The 15,938-nt window shown below is 43.1% G+C and overlaps 2 protein-coding genes across 3 annotated transcripts in view; both read left to right on the forward strand.

Moving 5' to 3' along the window:
- Positions 1–10,837, forward strand: part of tent4b (terminal nucleotidyltransferase 4B) — a 30,061-nt gene extending 19,224 nt beyond the window's left edge. Inside the window, exons 3-12 of the mRNA XM_042060820.1 lie at positions 53–99; positions 1,419–1,539; positions 1,797–1,904; positions 3,449–3,577; positions 4,320–4,533; positions 5,117–5,243; positions 5,463–5,566; positions 5,748–5,935; positions 6,215–6,364; positions 6,776–10,837. Of these exons, the coding sequence (XP_041916754.1) occupies positions 53–99; positions 1,419–1,539; positions 1,797–1,904; positions 3,449–3,577; positions 4,320–4,533; positions 5,117–5,243; positions 5,463–5,566; positions 5,748–5,935; positions 6,215–6,364; positions 6,776–6,928 (1,341 nt within the window). The 3' untranslated portion in view covers positions 6,929–10,837. The remainder of the gene's footprint in view (positions 1–52; positions 100–1,418; positions 1,540–1,796; positions 1,905–3,448; positions 3,578–4,319; positions 4,534–5,116; positions 5,244–5,462; positions 5,567–5,747; positions 5,936–6,214; positions 6,365–6,775) is intronic.
- A 174-nt stretch (positions 10,838–11,011) lies between these two features.
- Positions 11,012–15,938, forward strand: part of adcy7 (adenylate cyclase 7) — a 46,443-nt gene continuing 41,516 nt past the window's right edge. The window contains exon 1 of one of the 2 annotated variants that reach the window (XM_042061143.1): positions 11,012–11,185. The gene's annotated coding sequence lies outside the window, so the exon portion shown is untranslated. The remainder of the gene's footprint in view (positions 11,186–15,938) is intronic. The other variant, XM_042061149.1, reaches the window with a different exon arrangement.

Raw genomic sequence — 15,938 nt, forward strand, 5'->3', positions numbered from 1 at the left:
TGTATTCTGACAGTCTTGTCAAAATGGTTTATTTTGATTTCTTCTCTGACAGGTTCAGGTGTTTGGCAGCTTCAGCACAGGACTGTATTTGCCCACCAGGTGAGATTATGTTTATATAATAGTTATATAATCAACAGTGTGATAACATTATATAAAGTGTGTCGTGTCGTGTGTGTGTAAATATCTGTTAGGTTTCCTCTAGAGTATGTGATGTACAGGCAGGTCAGTGTTTTGTTTTAGAGTGCGCTCTTGAGTCTGGCTCTTGAAATGAAGTCATGGGAGAGCTTAATCTAAAGGAGTGTGTGTGATGGGGTGCGTGCGACCAGATGAAGTGGTTATGCCGTGATATGATGGGCCTTTGTGTGTGGGATTAGGTTTCCAGTAATTTTATCTGAGTTTATCCTCTGATCCTGAGTGATGTATTATTTTGTATGTCTGTGTGTGTGTGTGGGGGGAGGGTCTCTTTTCCTTCTCCCTGCCCCCACCCTTCACCCCTGGTTTAAATAGCCGCGTTTTACTCATCTCACGTCACAGTTGCCCAACAGACGCGTCACCTGGATTAGTGCACTGCCACCGTGCTCTCTCGGATGTGGGCTGGATTACGGCCGTAATCTGTGTGTGTGTGGGTAGCTCTTTACTTTGGCTGCCGTGTGTGTGTCTTTGTGTGTGTGTGTCTGTGTGTGTGTGTGTGTGTGTGTGTCTGTGTGTGTCTCTTTACACTTCGGCTGCCTTGTGAGTGAGTGTGGGCGCGCTGATCCGTGAATGTGTGAAGACTCATTATATTTAAGAGTGTGCCTTGAGCATATTGAGCCAATAACATCCAAACATTTTGTACTCAGCTCGGCAGCTTGCTGTTTCCTTTGGCTGCTGGTCTAACAAAGCAGCTTTATATTAAAGAAGAAGACACGTCTTTGCTTGCATACACAAGAACATTTACGTGCATGTAGACCCTGCGTCGTATATGTAGATCCTGGTGCATAAGGTTTGGGGGGTGGGGGAGAGCCCACCCTAAAAAGGCATTTCTAAGAACGATGTGTGAACATGTCTTCTGGCACGTGATATGGGCTATATGTGGACTTGTTCATATGTATATGTAGTGTGTGAGTGTGTGTGAGCGAGAGTGTGTGTGAGAGAGAGTGTGTGTGAGAGAGAGTGTGTGTGTGTGAGAGAGGGTGTGTGTGTGAGAGAGGGTGTGTGTGTGTGAGAGAGGGTGTGTGTGTGAGAGAGAGTGTGTGTGTGTGTGAGAGAGAGTGTGTGTGTGAGAGAGTGTGTGTGTATGAGAGTGTGAGAGAGAGTGTGTACGAGAGAGAGAGTGAGGGATGTGGATGGGGATAAGGGGTTTAGAGGTCTGGGTGTTAGAGTGGTGCAGGTGGTTGGGCTAACATGCTGTGCTGAGCTGTGCTGTGCTGTGGCCTCAGTGACATTGATCTGGTGGTGTTTGGGAACTGGGACACGCTCCCCCTGTGGACGCTGGAGGAGGCCCTGCGCAGGAAGAACGTGGCCGACGAGAACTCCGTCAAAGTGCTGGATAAGGCCACGGTATGTATGCTCCTGAGCGCTGTGTGTGTTTGCCAGTGTGGTGTGTGTGTGTGTGTATACTTGCCAGTGTGGTGTGTGTAATGCATTCCCGTATGGAGTGTGTTAATTGCTCATGTGAGAAGCATTCTGTGTGTGTGTGTGTGTGTGTGTGTGTGTGAGAGTATGTCAACATGAATGCCTGCTAAGTCACAGTTAGAGTGCTGATCAAAGTTCCTGTCTGACTCAGCTTTAACCTGATTGGACGTTCCTTCGTCTAGGTGCCCATCATCAAGCTGACGGACTCGTACACTGAGGTCAAAGTGGACATCAGCTTTAACGTGCAAAACGGCGTCAAGGCCGCCCGCCTCATCAGAGACTTCAAGAAGGTGAGTGGGCGCTCGTGTCCAGTCTCCGGTGCTGAGCCCGGCATGACTACTGCGCTCCCTGCTGGTCACTATCAGAGCTGCAAAACACTGGCCTGGGATTGGTGAGAGCAGGAACCATAAGAAGAAACTCTTTCAGAGTTTTAAAACGCGTTGCAAATAACATGTAAAAATCGACCTCTTACTGTTCTTGTGACCTAACTGGCAGAGCCATGTGGAAAAAGACCACCATCATGTGCTTGATTCCCGAGGAGCACCCACACATATTAAACGTTTATTTCATTTTCATTGGAAGACATGTTTACCTAATGATTGATTGGGAATGCATGACCGAGGAATGGCAGTATCCACCGCACCCAGACTTGTCATCAATCCTACGTGCCATTCACTGTCACTGAACTCAGACACCTCAGCAACCAGACAAACAACACTAACACGACCAACAACAACAGCAACAAATATTTACTTCTCCACACTAGGGGTGGGCGATATGGACAAAAAATAATATCTCGATATTTTTTGTGATTTTGACGATAACGATAATTAGTCGATATCCTTTAAAAGAAATTTGTAAAAGTCTGAGTTACTTTACAGCTCATTATTTATGAATAGCATCAATACAATAATAACAAATAACATAACCTGTGACTTTTTAACCAAATCAACTAATGCATTGGCACTCTGACACATTTCCAATTCTGCCCCCACTTGTGTGTGTGGCAATGACATCTACATTAGAGAAGTGTCTAGCCAGCTACATTAGAGAAGATGAATAGGCCTAGGCCTAACAGTTTCCCAAGAGAAAGTCTGAAGCTGAAGTTCCCTTCAAAAACCTTTACTTAGGATTCACTGTAAAACTAAGCAGACCAACAGAGTACATCTCAGTCATTTCCTTCGAGGTTTTGTTTAAGAGAAATCATGTAGGCTAACATTCCAAGTTACAGAATAGAAACTAATGTGTTAGCTTATGGCTATTTACAAAAGGGTTAGGCCTACATGAGAAGAATTCTTTGTTTACAACTGACTATTAAAATACTCAAAGGCTAATGTTTTCTCTCCATATAAAACCATGTAGCAAAAAAACGTGACTCATCAATGCTACTTGAACAGAATAGTTTAGCTGCACAAAATCACAAGTAGGCTAGCCTACCTCTCGCTGCACAAAATAAACATTAGGCGTGCGTGTGACAATGTGGACCCACTAGTGATCCTGTGACACTTCCCACCCACTAGTGATCCTGTGCTGCTTCTCTCGCATAGCCTACACCTCCTGGATTTAGTGAATGTATGGGGTTTCAATGCGTGATTTCGAGTGTTTTTTCCCATAAGTAATTTAAATACTCGATAATGTAAATTTGCACATCGTTAAAACGACAATTACAATATTATCGCAGACGATATATATATCGCCCACCCCTACTCCACACCAAAGATGTCTCTCTTAGCACAACGTAATGCCCCACCTCCTCCACTAGAGGGTGCTGAAAGGAGATATGATTGTGCAGGACTGGCCTGAAATGTGTCTGTGTATGTATTTGTGTGTGTAGAAGTATCCTGTGCTTCCCAAGTTGGTTCTGGTGCTGAAGCAGTTCCTGCTGCAGCGGGACCTCAACGAGGTGTTCACCGGCGGCATCGGCTCCTACAGCCTCTTCCTCATGGCCGTGAGCTTCCTGCAGGTAGGCTTAACCTTCGTGCGTCACCTGCCTTTCCTCCTAAAGACTCTGCACTACCATTCTCTGGTTATTTTATATCGTATGTAAGAGTGATATTGATCGCTACTCTAAGGTCTGCTATTGCACTGTAGCTTGAAAATAATTTCTCATGCGTTTTTGGATGAAAAATGTCAGCTGAGTAAATAAATGTAAAAAGACAAAACATGCAGGGAAATCAACCCACAAAATGACAGTTCTGTATAAAGGAGGAATCGCTGAATATTGTCCCAACATAAAAGAGTTTTGCAATACACACATCGGCATGAAGAGAGGACTTGTTTGTGACCATGAAAGAGAAGTGAGTGTCCCAGCATGATCTTTTTAGGATGAGGCATTCCAGGTGTAAGAACAGTGTCAGCCTTGTGACTAGTTTTGGAGCAATTACAAGTTAATGCTGCTTTGCACTTGCAATTAGGAGATGAAATAATTTTTATCAAGCTCAGATGCTCAGATGTCTCTGCCTCTGTGTTTACATTTGATTTGAAAAGTGAAAGAAACACCAAGATAGTTTTGTGCACTAACTGCAGGGGTATATGATCAGGTCTTAGATAACCTTGAGAACAGAAAATACAGCAAATAACCTTCTATGTAAAAGCTTTTTATTTTTATATTTACTATATTTAACTATTCATTAAAATTATATAAACAAGGCAATTTCTACGAGACGGTTTTCAAAGTTGTTGACTGGGGCCATTTGCTGTTGCAGATGCACTACAGGGAGGATGTGTCCAGCCCCAACACCAACATCGGCGTTCTGCTCATTGAGTTCTTCGAACTCTACGGCCGGCATTTCAATTACCTGAAGACGGGCATCCGGATTAAGGACGGCGGCAGCTACGTGGCCAAAGACGAGGTGCAGAAGAGCATGCAGGACGGCTACCGGCCCTCCATGCTCTACATCGAGGACCCCCTGCAGCCAGGTGAGAACAGGCTCAGGCTTAACCCTTAAAGGTGTATGTTTTTGAACATTCTAAGTTCCGCAACAATTGAAGGTTCTAAAATTCTATGTTGAATTTAATGAACCCAGATATTCTTTAGAACGTTAATTTCCCAACAGTGTGACGGTACTCCTTTAAGGGTTAATGTCAGGGGAGTTTGGGTAGGGAAGGGATGAGCTCGCTCTCTGGTATTTTGTTTGGTGCTTGGTTCAAATAGCAGCACATGACGACATCCAAAGTCGCTTATGGTACTTTTAAGTCTAAACCACCTCCATGGTTGTTCAGCTGAATAACAGGTGTGAATTGATGTCTTATGAGTATCAGAAGAGCTGGTAAAAGCAGATGTAACAATGCTATTGACTATATTTTTGTATTGAGAGATAAGAGTAATGTTTATCAATTTTTGCAATTTCGCGCAGCCCAAGTTCTTCATTTTTCGTCTGTATCTGGTTGACAGAAAGATGAACTTTGCTCGAAATTGTATGTTGGCTCTATATAGTCCCTTCCTTGTCTTTTGAGATTTGCCGGTTTCTCTAACTTGTCTGACCTTCTTCGGTGGATGCAGGTAACGACGTGGGCCGCAGCTCGTATGGAGCCATGCAGGTCAAGCAGGCGTTCGACTACGCTTACGTAGTGCTCAGCCACGCTGTCTCACCCATCGCCAAGTACTACCCCAACAACGAGACCGAGAGGTGAGACCCCTAAACCTGTGTACTATCTACAGCTATATCCCCACGTGGAGCAGACCCAAACTCGCAGCCAAATACCAGCCTGCTCAGGCCTTTTCTGTCTCTTTTGGCCAGCATCTGGACTTTGATAATTAGTGTGCCTTTTTCAAATGTATGAAAGAGAACTAGTGCAGGAAACCAGAGTTTCTGATCGTAAAAAGTCCTGATGTTTCTCTCTGACAGCATACTGGGGAGAATAATCCGGGTGACCCAGGAAGTGGCCGAATACAGGGACTGGATCAGCAAGCAGTGGGGGGCCCAGTCTCAGAATGAACCAGTCATCAACGGTAAACCTCTAGTTCTGTGGAGTTAAATGGGCAGAACACAAGAAAGTCTTTGTATTAAACTGAACTAACTAATGTTACATGGCGTGATTGAACATTTGGATCACAAAAAAAAAAAATCCCTGAAGAGAGATAACCATGAGTGTCCTTTTATCCTGTTTGTTTTTGCCCTGGGCCATCACAGGAAATGATGTCACTCTGGAGCCCCAGCAACTAGACGAGTGCAACAACAACGTGTCGGAGGAGGCGGCGGTGCTGCCCTCCATGTCGCGCAGCAAGAGCTCCTCCAACTCCTCCACGCCTCCCTCGTCCCCCTCCTCATCACCCTCCACCTCGCCATCCTCCTCCACTGCCTCCAGCTCCAGTGATGGGGTGAGTTGACACACACACACACACACACACACACACACAGTATGTGCATGCCCATGCTATACATCTATTCAAAGATAACACACTCACACACACACACACACACACACACACAGACACCTATTCAAAGATAACACACTCACACGTACACACACACAGGGACACACACGCACGTCCGTACACACATACATGTATCTTGTGCGTGTTGACTCATCAAGGCAGCGACATGAAATTTGATTGGCGAGAGAAGTGTTTTTGAGGGCTGCGATTGGCTGTTTTTAGGACTCTGACGTGTCGCCCTGTAAGACCGTGAAGCAGCAGCCTACGCGCGGCCCCAGCACCCACAGGGAGAGTGCGGAGAGGGCACCCGCCAGCCACCGCACACAGCACCACTCCACTGCCAACCCCAGCACCAACAGCAAAGGCAACAAGGTAGGGAACCCGCAACACATCCGCCTCATGAAACACAACACAGCAGCTACATTTGGGAATGTACTTCAGACTTAATATTATCAAAGATTATATGTTAATGTATATTATATTTTGTATTATATACAAAATTAAGACTGGAATGCGTTGAACTTGTGGTGCCCCACCATGAAGTCCACACTGATGGATTGACAGATTGATTTTGCACATTTCTATGAGTATGTCCTGAATACAGTCCTGCAAATGTGGCATGCACAGTGTAAGCTCACAGCAATTTGATGGTGTGTGTGTGTGTGTGCGCTAAATGTTGACTGAACTCTGATCATGGTGTGTGTACCAAATGTTGAGTGAACTGTGATCATGGCTGGTGCTTAACGAAAACAGCTGATCATGGTGTGTTTTGTGTTTGTGCAGTCCAAACAGTACCGCCCGAACAAGGGCTCCCAAGGCCAGCAGAACTCCTCGTCCAGCAACAAGGGCCACCAAAGCAGCAAGCCACATCACCAGGGTAACAGCAAAAAGAGGAAACCACAGAGGGACGCTGCACACGAGGACCTGTGCAGATAGAGGGCGCTGTTTCCCACGCTCTCGCTTGCTCTCTCCTCTTCTACGGCCTCTCGCCTCACAGACTGAGCAACCCCGTGCAGTTCCCCTGCCCTCCTCTTGTCTTGGGAGGGGCTAGGAAGGGAGTGTGTGTGTGGAGGGGATGGGGGGGGGAGGCGTCTCTCTAGTGCTATGGTCACTTTCCTTTTTCTTTCTCTCTCTTTGCTGAGGGATGGACGACTTTTTATAGCAGAGAAAAAAAAAAAAATATTAAAAAGAGGTAGAGTTCATGGGCGTGAACAGAAATCATGCAGGAGAGTCTCTTGTGTCCCTCACTGGCTTCTGTAGCACAGCTGTTGCCCTGGCGAGGAGCTGGCCCCTCTCACTTTTTGTTGTACGGCTCCCCTCAGTGGACAAACAGAGCGGCGGCCAGAGGGTTTACCGTGACCTACAGGAGCAATAACTGGAGCTCTGAAGTCTCTGCCTGACTGAGAACCTTTTAGAAAAAAAGCAAATAAAAGATTTAAATAAGTTAAAAAAAAAGAATAAATGACAAAAAGTTTTAAAACTGCTAAAATGTTGAACATATACACACACAAGACTTTTTTTCTAAAAAAGGAAGACTGAGGAAAAAATGCAATCAATTAGATGGAAAACCGTAATTATGCATGAACATAGTTTTTTTTTTGTCCTTTTTTGAAGAGTGGATATCTTTTTGTCATGTAAAAAACAGGTTATACAAAGATTTGTACTTATGAAAATAGCAAAAATCTTTAAAAAAAAATCTAAAAAAGTAACAAAAAGACAAGTTTCGTACGAATTTCTACTTGATTACATGGATGCAAACACACTGTTTAGATGTCCACACTTACTCTGTGACTTGATAAGCGAAAGCTTTGGATAAATTGCCAACTTGTTCATCATCAGCATGTTTCACCTGTTGGTTGTCTGTGTGTGTGTGTGTGTGTGTGTGAGAGAGAGTGAGTGGTTGACAAGTTTGTGTGTTTGTGTGAAAGCAGGCAGTGGATATTCTCGCCAGGCCTGCATGCACATAGTCACTACTCTTCATAACTCACATAGTGAGTGCAGTATCTGTACAGTAACAGTTAAGGAAACAACAATGGTTCTTTTTATGTGTTTTTAAGGGGTATGAAAGCTAAATCATTTCTCGTTTCAGAACACTACAGTACTGTTTGCAATGTGTGTGATTGGGTGTGTGTGCGTGTACGAGAGCGGTCATATGAGTGGCTTGGTTCTTTTTTCCTTGGCAATTTACCATTTACATAAAGTGTTTGTAAATGTACTGGTATTTATTTTGTTGGAAATGAGAATGATTGATTGTTCACAACTCTAAATGAAAGTTGGAGTCCATGTGCCCCTATGTGTTGTGTAGTTTGACAGGAGGTTGGATTGTTGGGGGATTGCTGACAGTCAGGTGAAGTCGAAAGTGAGGCTGTGTCCAGGGAAGTCATGCGGGCACTTAAATGTTATTGGACAAGAATAGTTGGGGCTTGTGCACTGATTGGAAGTCTGTGTCGGCTGTGGAGCCTGTCTGGTGCATGAAGTGACACACTCTCTTTCTGAGCAACTGCCTACTATGTGTTCATGTTTGGCCCCATGACTTCCCTGAGTGCAGTTAAAAGAACTACTCATGGGCTCAAAGCTTACTATTTTTTTTTTTCTTTTTCTTTTCAGTGACCAAGTTACGTAAAAAAAGAATGATAAACACACGAATGAGACCATTTCTATGTTTTCAAAAAATGGGAAGTGAGTTGTACTCAACTTGTGGCTGGTCTACTTAAAAAGGGAGCTGTGTTTTTGGTTAATGCCATTTTTTCTTCATTCTTTCTTTTTTTTTTTATTTCATACAGACAAAAAAAATCATTTGTCTTCTTCGAAGTGTAATGCCATTCATCAGTTGACCAGTAGGTGGTGGTGTAAGTGTAAAAAAGAAACTGAGAGGAAAAAGTTGATCGATATGACACCCATGATGTTCAACTATGTGTTGACACGCAGGGTTTTTTTTTTCTGTTTGTCTTGACAATTTGCTAAATGATTCCTGCTTAAGCCTTATGCACATGTATACACCTTACACCGTCTGTTATGGTAGCTCAGAGAACAATCAGTGGTATGCTGTGAGCAAAACCAAACGTGATAATCCTGTGATTACCAAAAAATAAGGAAAAAAAAAAGTGTTTCTCTAGTTTGGTCCCAAAGGAGTTTCACAACCAGTTGTCCTATCCCATCCCACCCCATCCTATCCCACTGCATCCCTGCCTTAGAAGGGTATTGTAAGCACTTGGCCCATGCCACCAAGAGACTGTAGTTATCTCTGTGAGAACATAGTTAATCCGAACTGTATCTGTGACAAACTACTTAAATCCATGCAATAAAAATAACCACAGCACAACTATCAAACAGGTGATACATTTACTATCCTATGTATAATATTCAGGATTTTATGACAAATGGTTGGCTTTTGTATTCCATAGGCTACAGTGGGGGGGGGGGGGGGGGGGGGGACACGTTATATACTCTTATCTACTACTAAGGTTTATACTTCATGTCACTTAGCCTGTGGTTGCCTCTTAACATTATTTTAAGCATATATATTGAGTATGCTTAGTAAAATCCCAAAGTTTATGAGCGAATGGACCGCCCCATTGAAATGCCTCACACTTGACTTTGATGCCATTTTCTTTCTTAGAGGCTCACATGACATAGGTAGCATTTTGCTGGTTAGCCTTCCAGCATCTTTAGGCCTCCTAGAGTGACTTTTCTAAACTACAAATGGTGTTTTACCATTTTCTCCTTTTGACAAGGATGCGTAGTTTAAAAGCAGGTCTTTGTTACTATAAAGCTTCTGTCTCATTCCTGAGCATCTTCCCAACACGTTCATCGCTTAAGTAGAGCCTACACTGGATCTCTGTGATGCTAGCTTTCTCAAGTTGACATACACATGTATGAGGAAAATCATCAGCAGGAGTTTTTCAGTTCTGGCTCAATCAGCTGGTTAAGGCCTTCGCTAGTTTGTGGAAAGGACCCAAGACTAGACCCCAATTGATTTCAATCAATTTTGCAGCCTTCAAGAACAAACCTAGTGATCCTAATCAATCTCACTTTTTTTGCAGCTTTCATCTCATTTTACAGTTAAGAGTCTTTTATTTTCTTTTATTTTTCTCCCCAAACCTCTTTTATCAGAGGTTGAGTCGTGACAAACCTTGCAGTGCACACTTGGTTTCTTTCAGTGCTAAGTCAAGCTACAGTGCTGTATATTCCCTTACTTGTCCCTGGATCTGAATGTAATGTGTTTGTTCTGTTCTTCATGTAGGGACTTTTAATAGTATTATTGCTGCTAATAGATTTTGCCCTTGAATCAGAGTATACAAAAGTGGTGCCTATGGGCACAATGAACATGATGAAATTGTGGTACAGTTCATGTGAATGTTAATGTCAAAATTACTTCTGTTGGTCACTGAACCGTATTGGCCCAAGGAAAATGCATTCTGTTGAAGATGACGTGAATACTTTTAGGTGTCTCTCAGTTTTGGCACAAGTCTGAATCCAAATTTATGGAATACTTTCCATTTATATTTTGACCCAGTCTAATTTGCAATTCTTGGTATATTTATTAAATATTTGGGAACAGCTTAAATGCTCCTCTACTGCTACACTTTTGTTTTAGCCTATTTTTATTTTCAGACTTAATATTCCTGTTCAGATGTATCATTGTTCCTGTCGTATTTTTGAGGATACAGATATCTTTTGCATATACTATTTTTTGTGAGAATTTAAAACTAAAAAAAAAAAAAAACACTTAAGAAAAAAATAAAATAAAACATTTGATTTAAGTGTCCAGCCCTTTGGAATTCAGGGCTACAATCAGAAGGAAGGTGTATATTATACAACAATAAAATGCACTTTAATATCAAATGACTCACATTGTCAAGTTTTTGCCTTTGTCTTTGTGAAATGATTTGGATAAGCACTGAATCTACATGACCTACCCATGTCACACATTTAATGATGTCAACTTCGTTGCACGAGGTGCGAGAAGAAGACTGAGGCGTGTCTGATTGAAACACATGAAGCAGCGGGTTGCACTCTGCCGTTTCCGCATTCAGGAGGACAGCAAAGCGCGGCCAGAACATGTTGCGAGTGGGACTGAGGACGAGGCAAACAGATCACTAGTTTGAGATAAATCAGTCCAACAGAGTTTATAGATGATCAACATCTGTTTTGCGGAATTTATCGTCAGCTACTGTGTCCGGACCCCAATGGGTAAGTTTATAGTCCTGTGAGGATGGGTAGGCTACTTTTAACATGCGTTGCCCCCAAAATCCAGGCTACCTGTTGAACAGAGAGCGGTGAAATTTTGGTTGGTTGGACCAAAAAGGCAGTGGTAGGCTAGTTTCAGCGAAGAAACTGTTATCACCTGAGCTGATCAGCTGTTATCTTGATATTGTAACAAGTCAACGCATTTGTTAAGGTAACTTGGACCAAAACCGTTATTAATCTCGATACAAATTTGCCACATTATAGTTTGTCTAAAAAACAGAGATGATTTATCCTATTACTCTAACTTGAATTTGGTCAACAAAAAAAATAGCCTATCTGTCCTGTCGCATGGACATTGCCTTGAACAAAACAGGCTATTTCTAACCCTCGATTTATTCTACCAAAAAGCGAAGAGTTGAGCCCACATTCTTGCACTTGTTTCCTATAACTATATTGTAGACTTGCTTCCGATTTTGTTAGCATTAGTCTATTTTGTTAAAATAGGGATGAGGTTTGGACTCGTATTTTTGCAGAAAGAAATAGGGTACATCAATAGGCTATACGTGCAATGGAAGATTATAGATTGGTCTTTTCTCAGTTGCGTGGAACACGTTCACCAAATGTTTTGTGTGACCTACCCAAATACAGTAGGACATTTGCATCAGCATGGATGGATGTTTCCCTCTTTTTCCCCCCAGAGCATCAATACAGACACTCTTGTGTGTGTAATGTGTATTTCCTCAGTTTGCTATGCTTGCCTTGCCTAATGAAATGGCTTTGTTGTGATGAATACTTGTGCGTAAACACTCAGATTAGGATGAGTGTTATGAATTGCATTACACTATTGCCCTACATAACGGGGGTGGGAGGCAGAGGAAACCTTTGCATTTAGTATCCAAATAACGGCCCTTTTACTGCACAGGCAACTATTTGGTGAGGAGTAAACAACCTACTTGTACTGATAGGGCCGAGTTCCCAGATTACGCCTCGTAGTAGAAGTTTCTTTTCTATGAGACCTTCATTGCAGATCTCCTAATAGTGCAGTAGGACTATAGACTGTCTTCTAGAATAGGAAAGGTGCAGGTGCATTGCAGAGACCACACACATTAGGTCATTCTTAGATTATCATCTTAGTATGATGCTGCACAATCATGTCACCCAGACCGTCAGTATTGTTCATCATAAAACAGACAATTGTGGAATTTGTGTTTTTTTTTTTTAATCTCACAATAATCTTGTAATGTTATTGGTCTGGATGCCCTTTTGCCTTGTGTGGAAGGACAGCCTTGGCCCTCTTCCCAAATGGGCCACCAGCACTATAGCACAGCACAGTGCTTTTTCAATGCAAAGCACAGTTGACAAAATGTTACATGTTCATCTTTACAAAGAGCATGTTTTGGCATGTGACATGATGATCTGTGATTGCACATTATGCTCTGAGCTAGTGGTTGGACTCTTGCAGTTATGGGAAGATTGCCGTTGTTATGCGTCATAATTGTGGAGGCAATCTTATTGATTTTACAGTTTGGTGAATCTAGACAGAGGTTCACTGTTTAGTCGGCAGTTGCTGTGGAAGTACCAAAGACACGGTCCCCTGAATGTCTGTTGTGTGTCTTTTGAGTAGAATCAGAAAATGAGGCTAATACAATAGGATACAAATTGGTTTGTGGTCACTGCCCATGCCTATGCTTGTGCGATGCACATTTCTGATTTGTTCCAGAAGTGACAACCTAATACACACAGATGTTGAGAACAATAACTGGAATAACAAGGAAAAACCAACGACATATTTAACAGTTGACTCAGCCTCACTGAGAGAAAAGGAAGACACTTCCCAGTGTCTGCAACCGAAGTAAAGTCTTTCCACGTTAAGCCAGATGGATCACATAACAAAGGAGATCGGTGACTCTTGACATCTTAAAATATGTCTCGCAGTGGCCACGGTTTACTGAGGCCCGGGTCGGAACAGGCCATTTCGTCCAGAGCAAACTAGGGTGTGGGGATTCCCCTCTCTTCAGGCAGACCAGAAGACATACTTTTTTCCAGCATCCTGTTTCGAGCCATACCATCTCCTTGGCACCCTCCAGCTGTTTTGTCCGATGGACCCTGATCTCGGGAGCCTAAACTCAAATCCCTGCCGCTCCAGCTGCTTTGGTCTCAGAGAGTTCACACAGTCCTGGAGCTCTCCTGCTCTTATCATGCTGAAGGAAAGGCGGGTCTTGCTGGCCATGTTTAAATTGCCTGTCTGGTCCAGATATGCTCGTGCAGATAGCTGAAGGAATGGGGTTGGGATGTGGAGAGGTGTGAGTGGGGGGGGTTCTGTTTTTCAAACCTTGTGTCTCTCCTCTGGCCTCGTGTTAAAGACTTCCTTCCTCCCACTCCAGCGAGAGTGGAGTCCTGGATCCTGCGCTGGTCTTCCCTAAAGAGGAATGTTGCTTACTTCTAGACAGTTTTCAGGTTTTGAACACCTCCCCCACTCGCCCATAGCTTCTCGTTGATACTGATACTTGTTGATGACTGGTGTACCACACTGGTAACTATGGTCTATGTAGCTAACAAGTTAATGTCGGGCTGTTTTATTATGGCTAAAATCATAATCACAGTAATTTTGGTCAATATTGAGATTGAAATTATTCAACACGATTACCCGTGCAGTGTTTCCACTAGTGTTTTGGCTGGACATGAGCCTGTGCCGCTGGACTCAATGTGTTTTGATTAATGTAGATTTATGATTCCAGTGAAGGGTGCCGGTGGATTTAGTGCCCTTACTTTCTAAACCCTTTGACAATGCAGAGAAGCATGTGACATAACGCATCATGTGGTATGTCCTGACTGCCGAGGCGCCCCACACACAGGCATCAGCTCTCTTCTGGTTTCCTTTCTCTACTCTTTTCTTTGGGTGATCACACACACACACACACACACACACAAACACAAACACGTATATGTGCACACACACACACACAAACACACACACACACACATACAAGTATATGTGCGAACACACACACACACACATACATGTATATGTGCGCACACACACACACACACACACACACACACATACACGTATATGTGCACACACACAGACACAGACATACACACTCATATTCTCTTTCTTGTTTTTGCTCTCACTGACCGTCTGTCTCTCTTTCTGTCTGTCTCCGAGGTCCATGCGTATCCTAAATGGGGGTTTAAAAACACAGATCTTGACAGATCTCATTTACTCAGAGTGCACAGAATCCACAGCCTAATGCTTCAAAGAGACATTAGAGCCTAAAAAACTGAAATAATCACTTAACCCCATTTGAATGCTTCATTGGCTTCAGGCTATTCAAACTATCAAATGTCCAGTAAAAGGTGGCCATCTGTGCCCTTTTGTATGAATCATGGATGGCTAGACATCACACAGTGTTGTAATGTAGTTTTGAGAAGTACAACGGTGAGGGGTCCTTTTGTTATTGATGGGCAAGGCACAGTTAGCACCTTTGGTCTTTTGTCTTGCATTGCTTATGCGATCTGTTTTTAATGTGTCCCATGGCAAGCCCTTATCTCTGAAGTATATATACACGGGTTTCCCTTTTACTAACAAAACTAGATGCGCGCGCAGCCGTGAGGCATAAGACACTTGGTGGCCGTCCACAACGTTATAAACTTAACCTAAATAGTCGGCTGCTGTAAGCTACAATCGGATTTTTTTTTGTATACCCCTGTTGTCTCAATGATAATAACATCTCATTTCCGACTATATTTCAAAGTTTGACGTTCATTTGGATTATTAATATAACATTATTATTTTGTCATTTTTGGCGAAGACATGCATTCCGTTAGGGATATTGAACATATTTAACATTCTCTAACCATCGTGATTTCGAATTGGTGCAGTTTTCAGCACAAAAACTCATTTTATTCTTTTGCTCTTTTGCATTGCTCTATGTTGTTCTATGGAGCTTTCTGCCTCTTGGTTGCGCACGCATGTTTTTTCGTGACGTTCCATAGAAATCCATGTATATATATTATTTTTTGGCCTTTTTATGCCTTTAATGACAGAACAGTGGATAATGACAGGAAGTGAGTGGGAGAGAGAGAGTCGGGGTGGAAATCGAACCCAGGCCGCTGGCGTACGGTGCAGGTGCCCCAGCCAGTCGCGCCACGGCCAGGGCCAGCCCTTATCTCTGGACTTGGCTTTAAGCTCACAGGGTAGAGCTGAGGTCACCTTTTTGGGCTTAAGTCTTCGCCAAACCCTCCCGGATTTCCTTCTTCATTGTTTTGTGGTGGATGTAGGGAGTCTCCTTCAAAAATGAAAGTAATCGGGGTTAACTGTCAGTCAGATACTCATCATGTGTGACATTGCACATGCTGAAACACAATGGCAGAAAATGTGGGCTAATGGCAGACACATGCAGCTCAAGAGAGAGACCACTCAGACCACGGCACGTTTTTCTGATGTGACATTCCAATGAGTTAATGGTCATATTCAAAATTAAGAGACCACTGCAACTCATTCGATTGTCACTCAGCAACCGTAGGATGACATCAGAAAAATGTGCAGTGGTCTGTACATACTGTTTACTCCTCTTCATTAGCACTTTACACTGTGGAGTAATTCAGTCATTAACACTATTCATGTATTTGTTTCAGCCTGTCTATAAGTAACACAGCAGGTGTTTACTGTAGCTTCTGAAAGGCGCTCTAAGCCAGCATTTCAGTTTGTTCTGTTCACCATTGTTCCTACGGCACCTAGTAGCTGCTGCTG

Source organism: Alosa sapidissima, chromosome 14 (assembly GCF_018492685.1).
Source record: "Alosa sapidissima isolate fAloSap1 chromosome 14, fAloSap1.pri, whole genome shotgun sequence".
NCBI classification, from domain to species: domain Eukaryota; kingdom Metazoa; phylum Chordata; class Actinopteri; order Clupeiformes; family Clupeidae; genus Alosa; species Alosa sapidissima.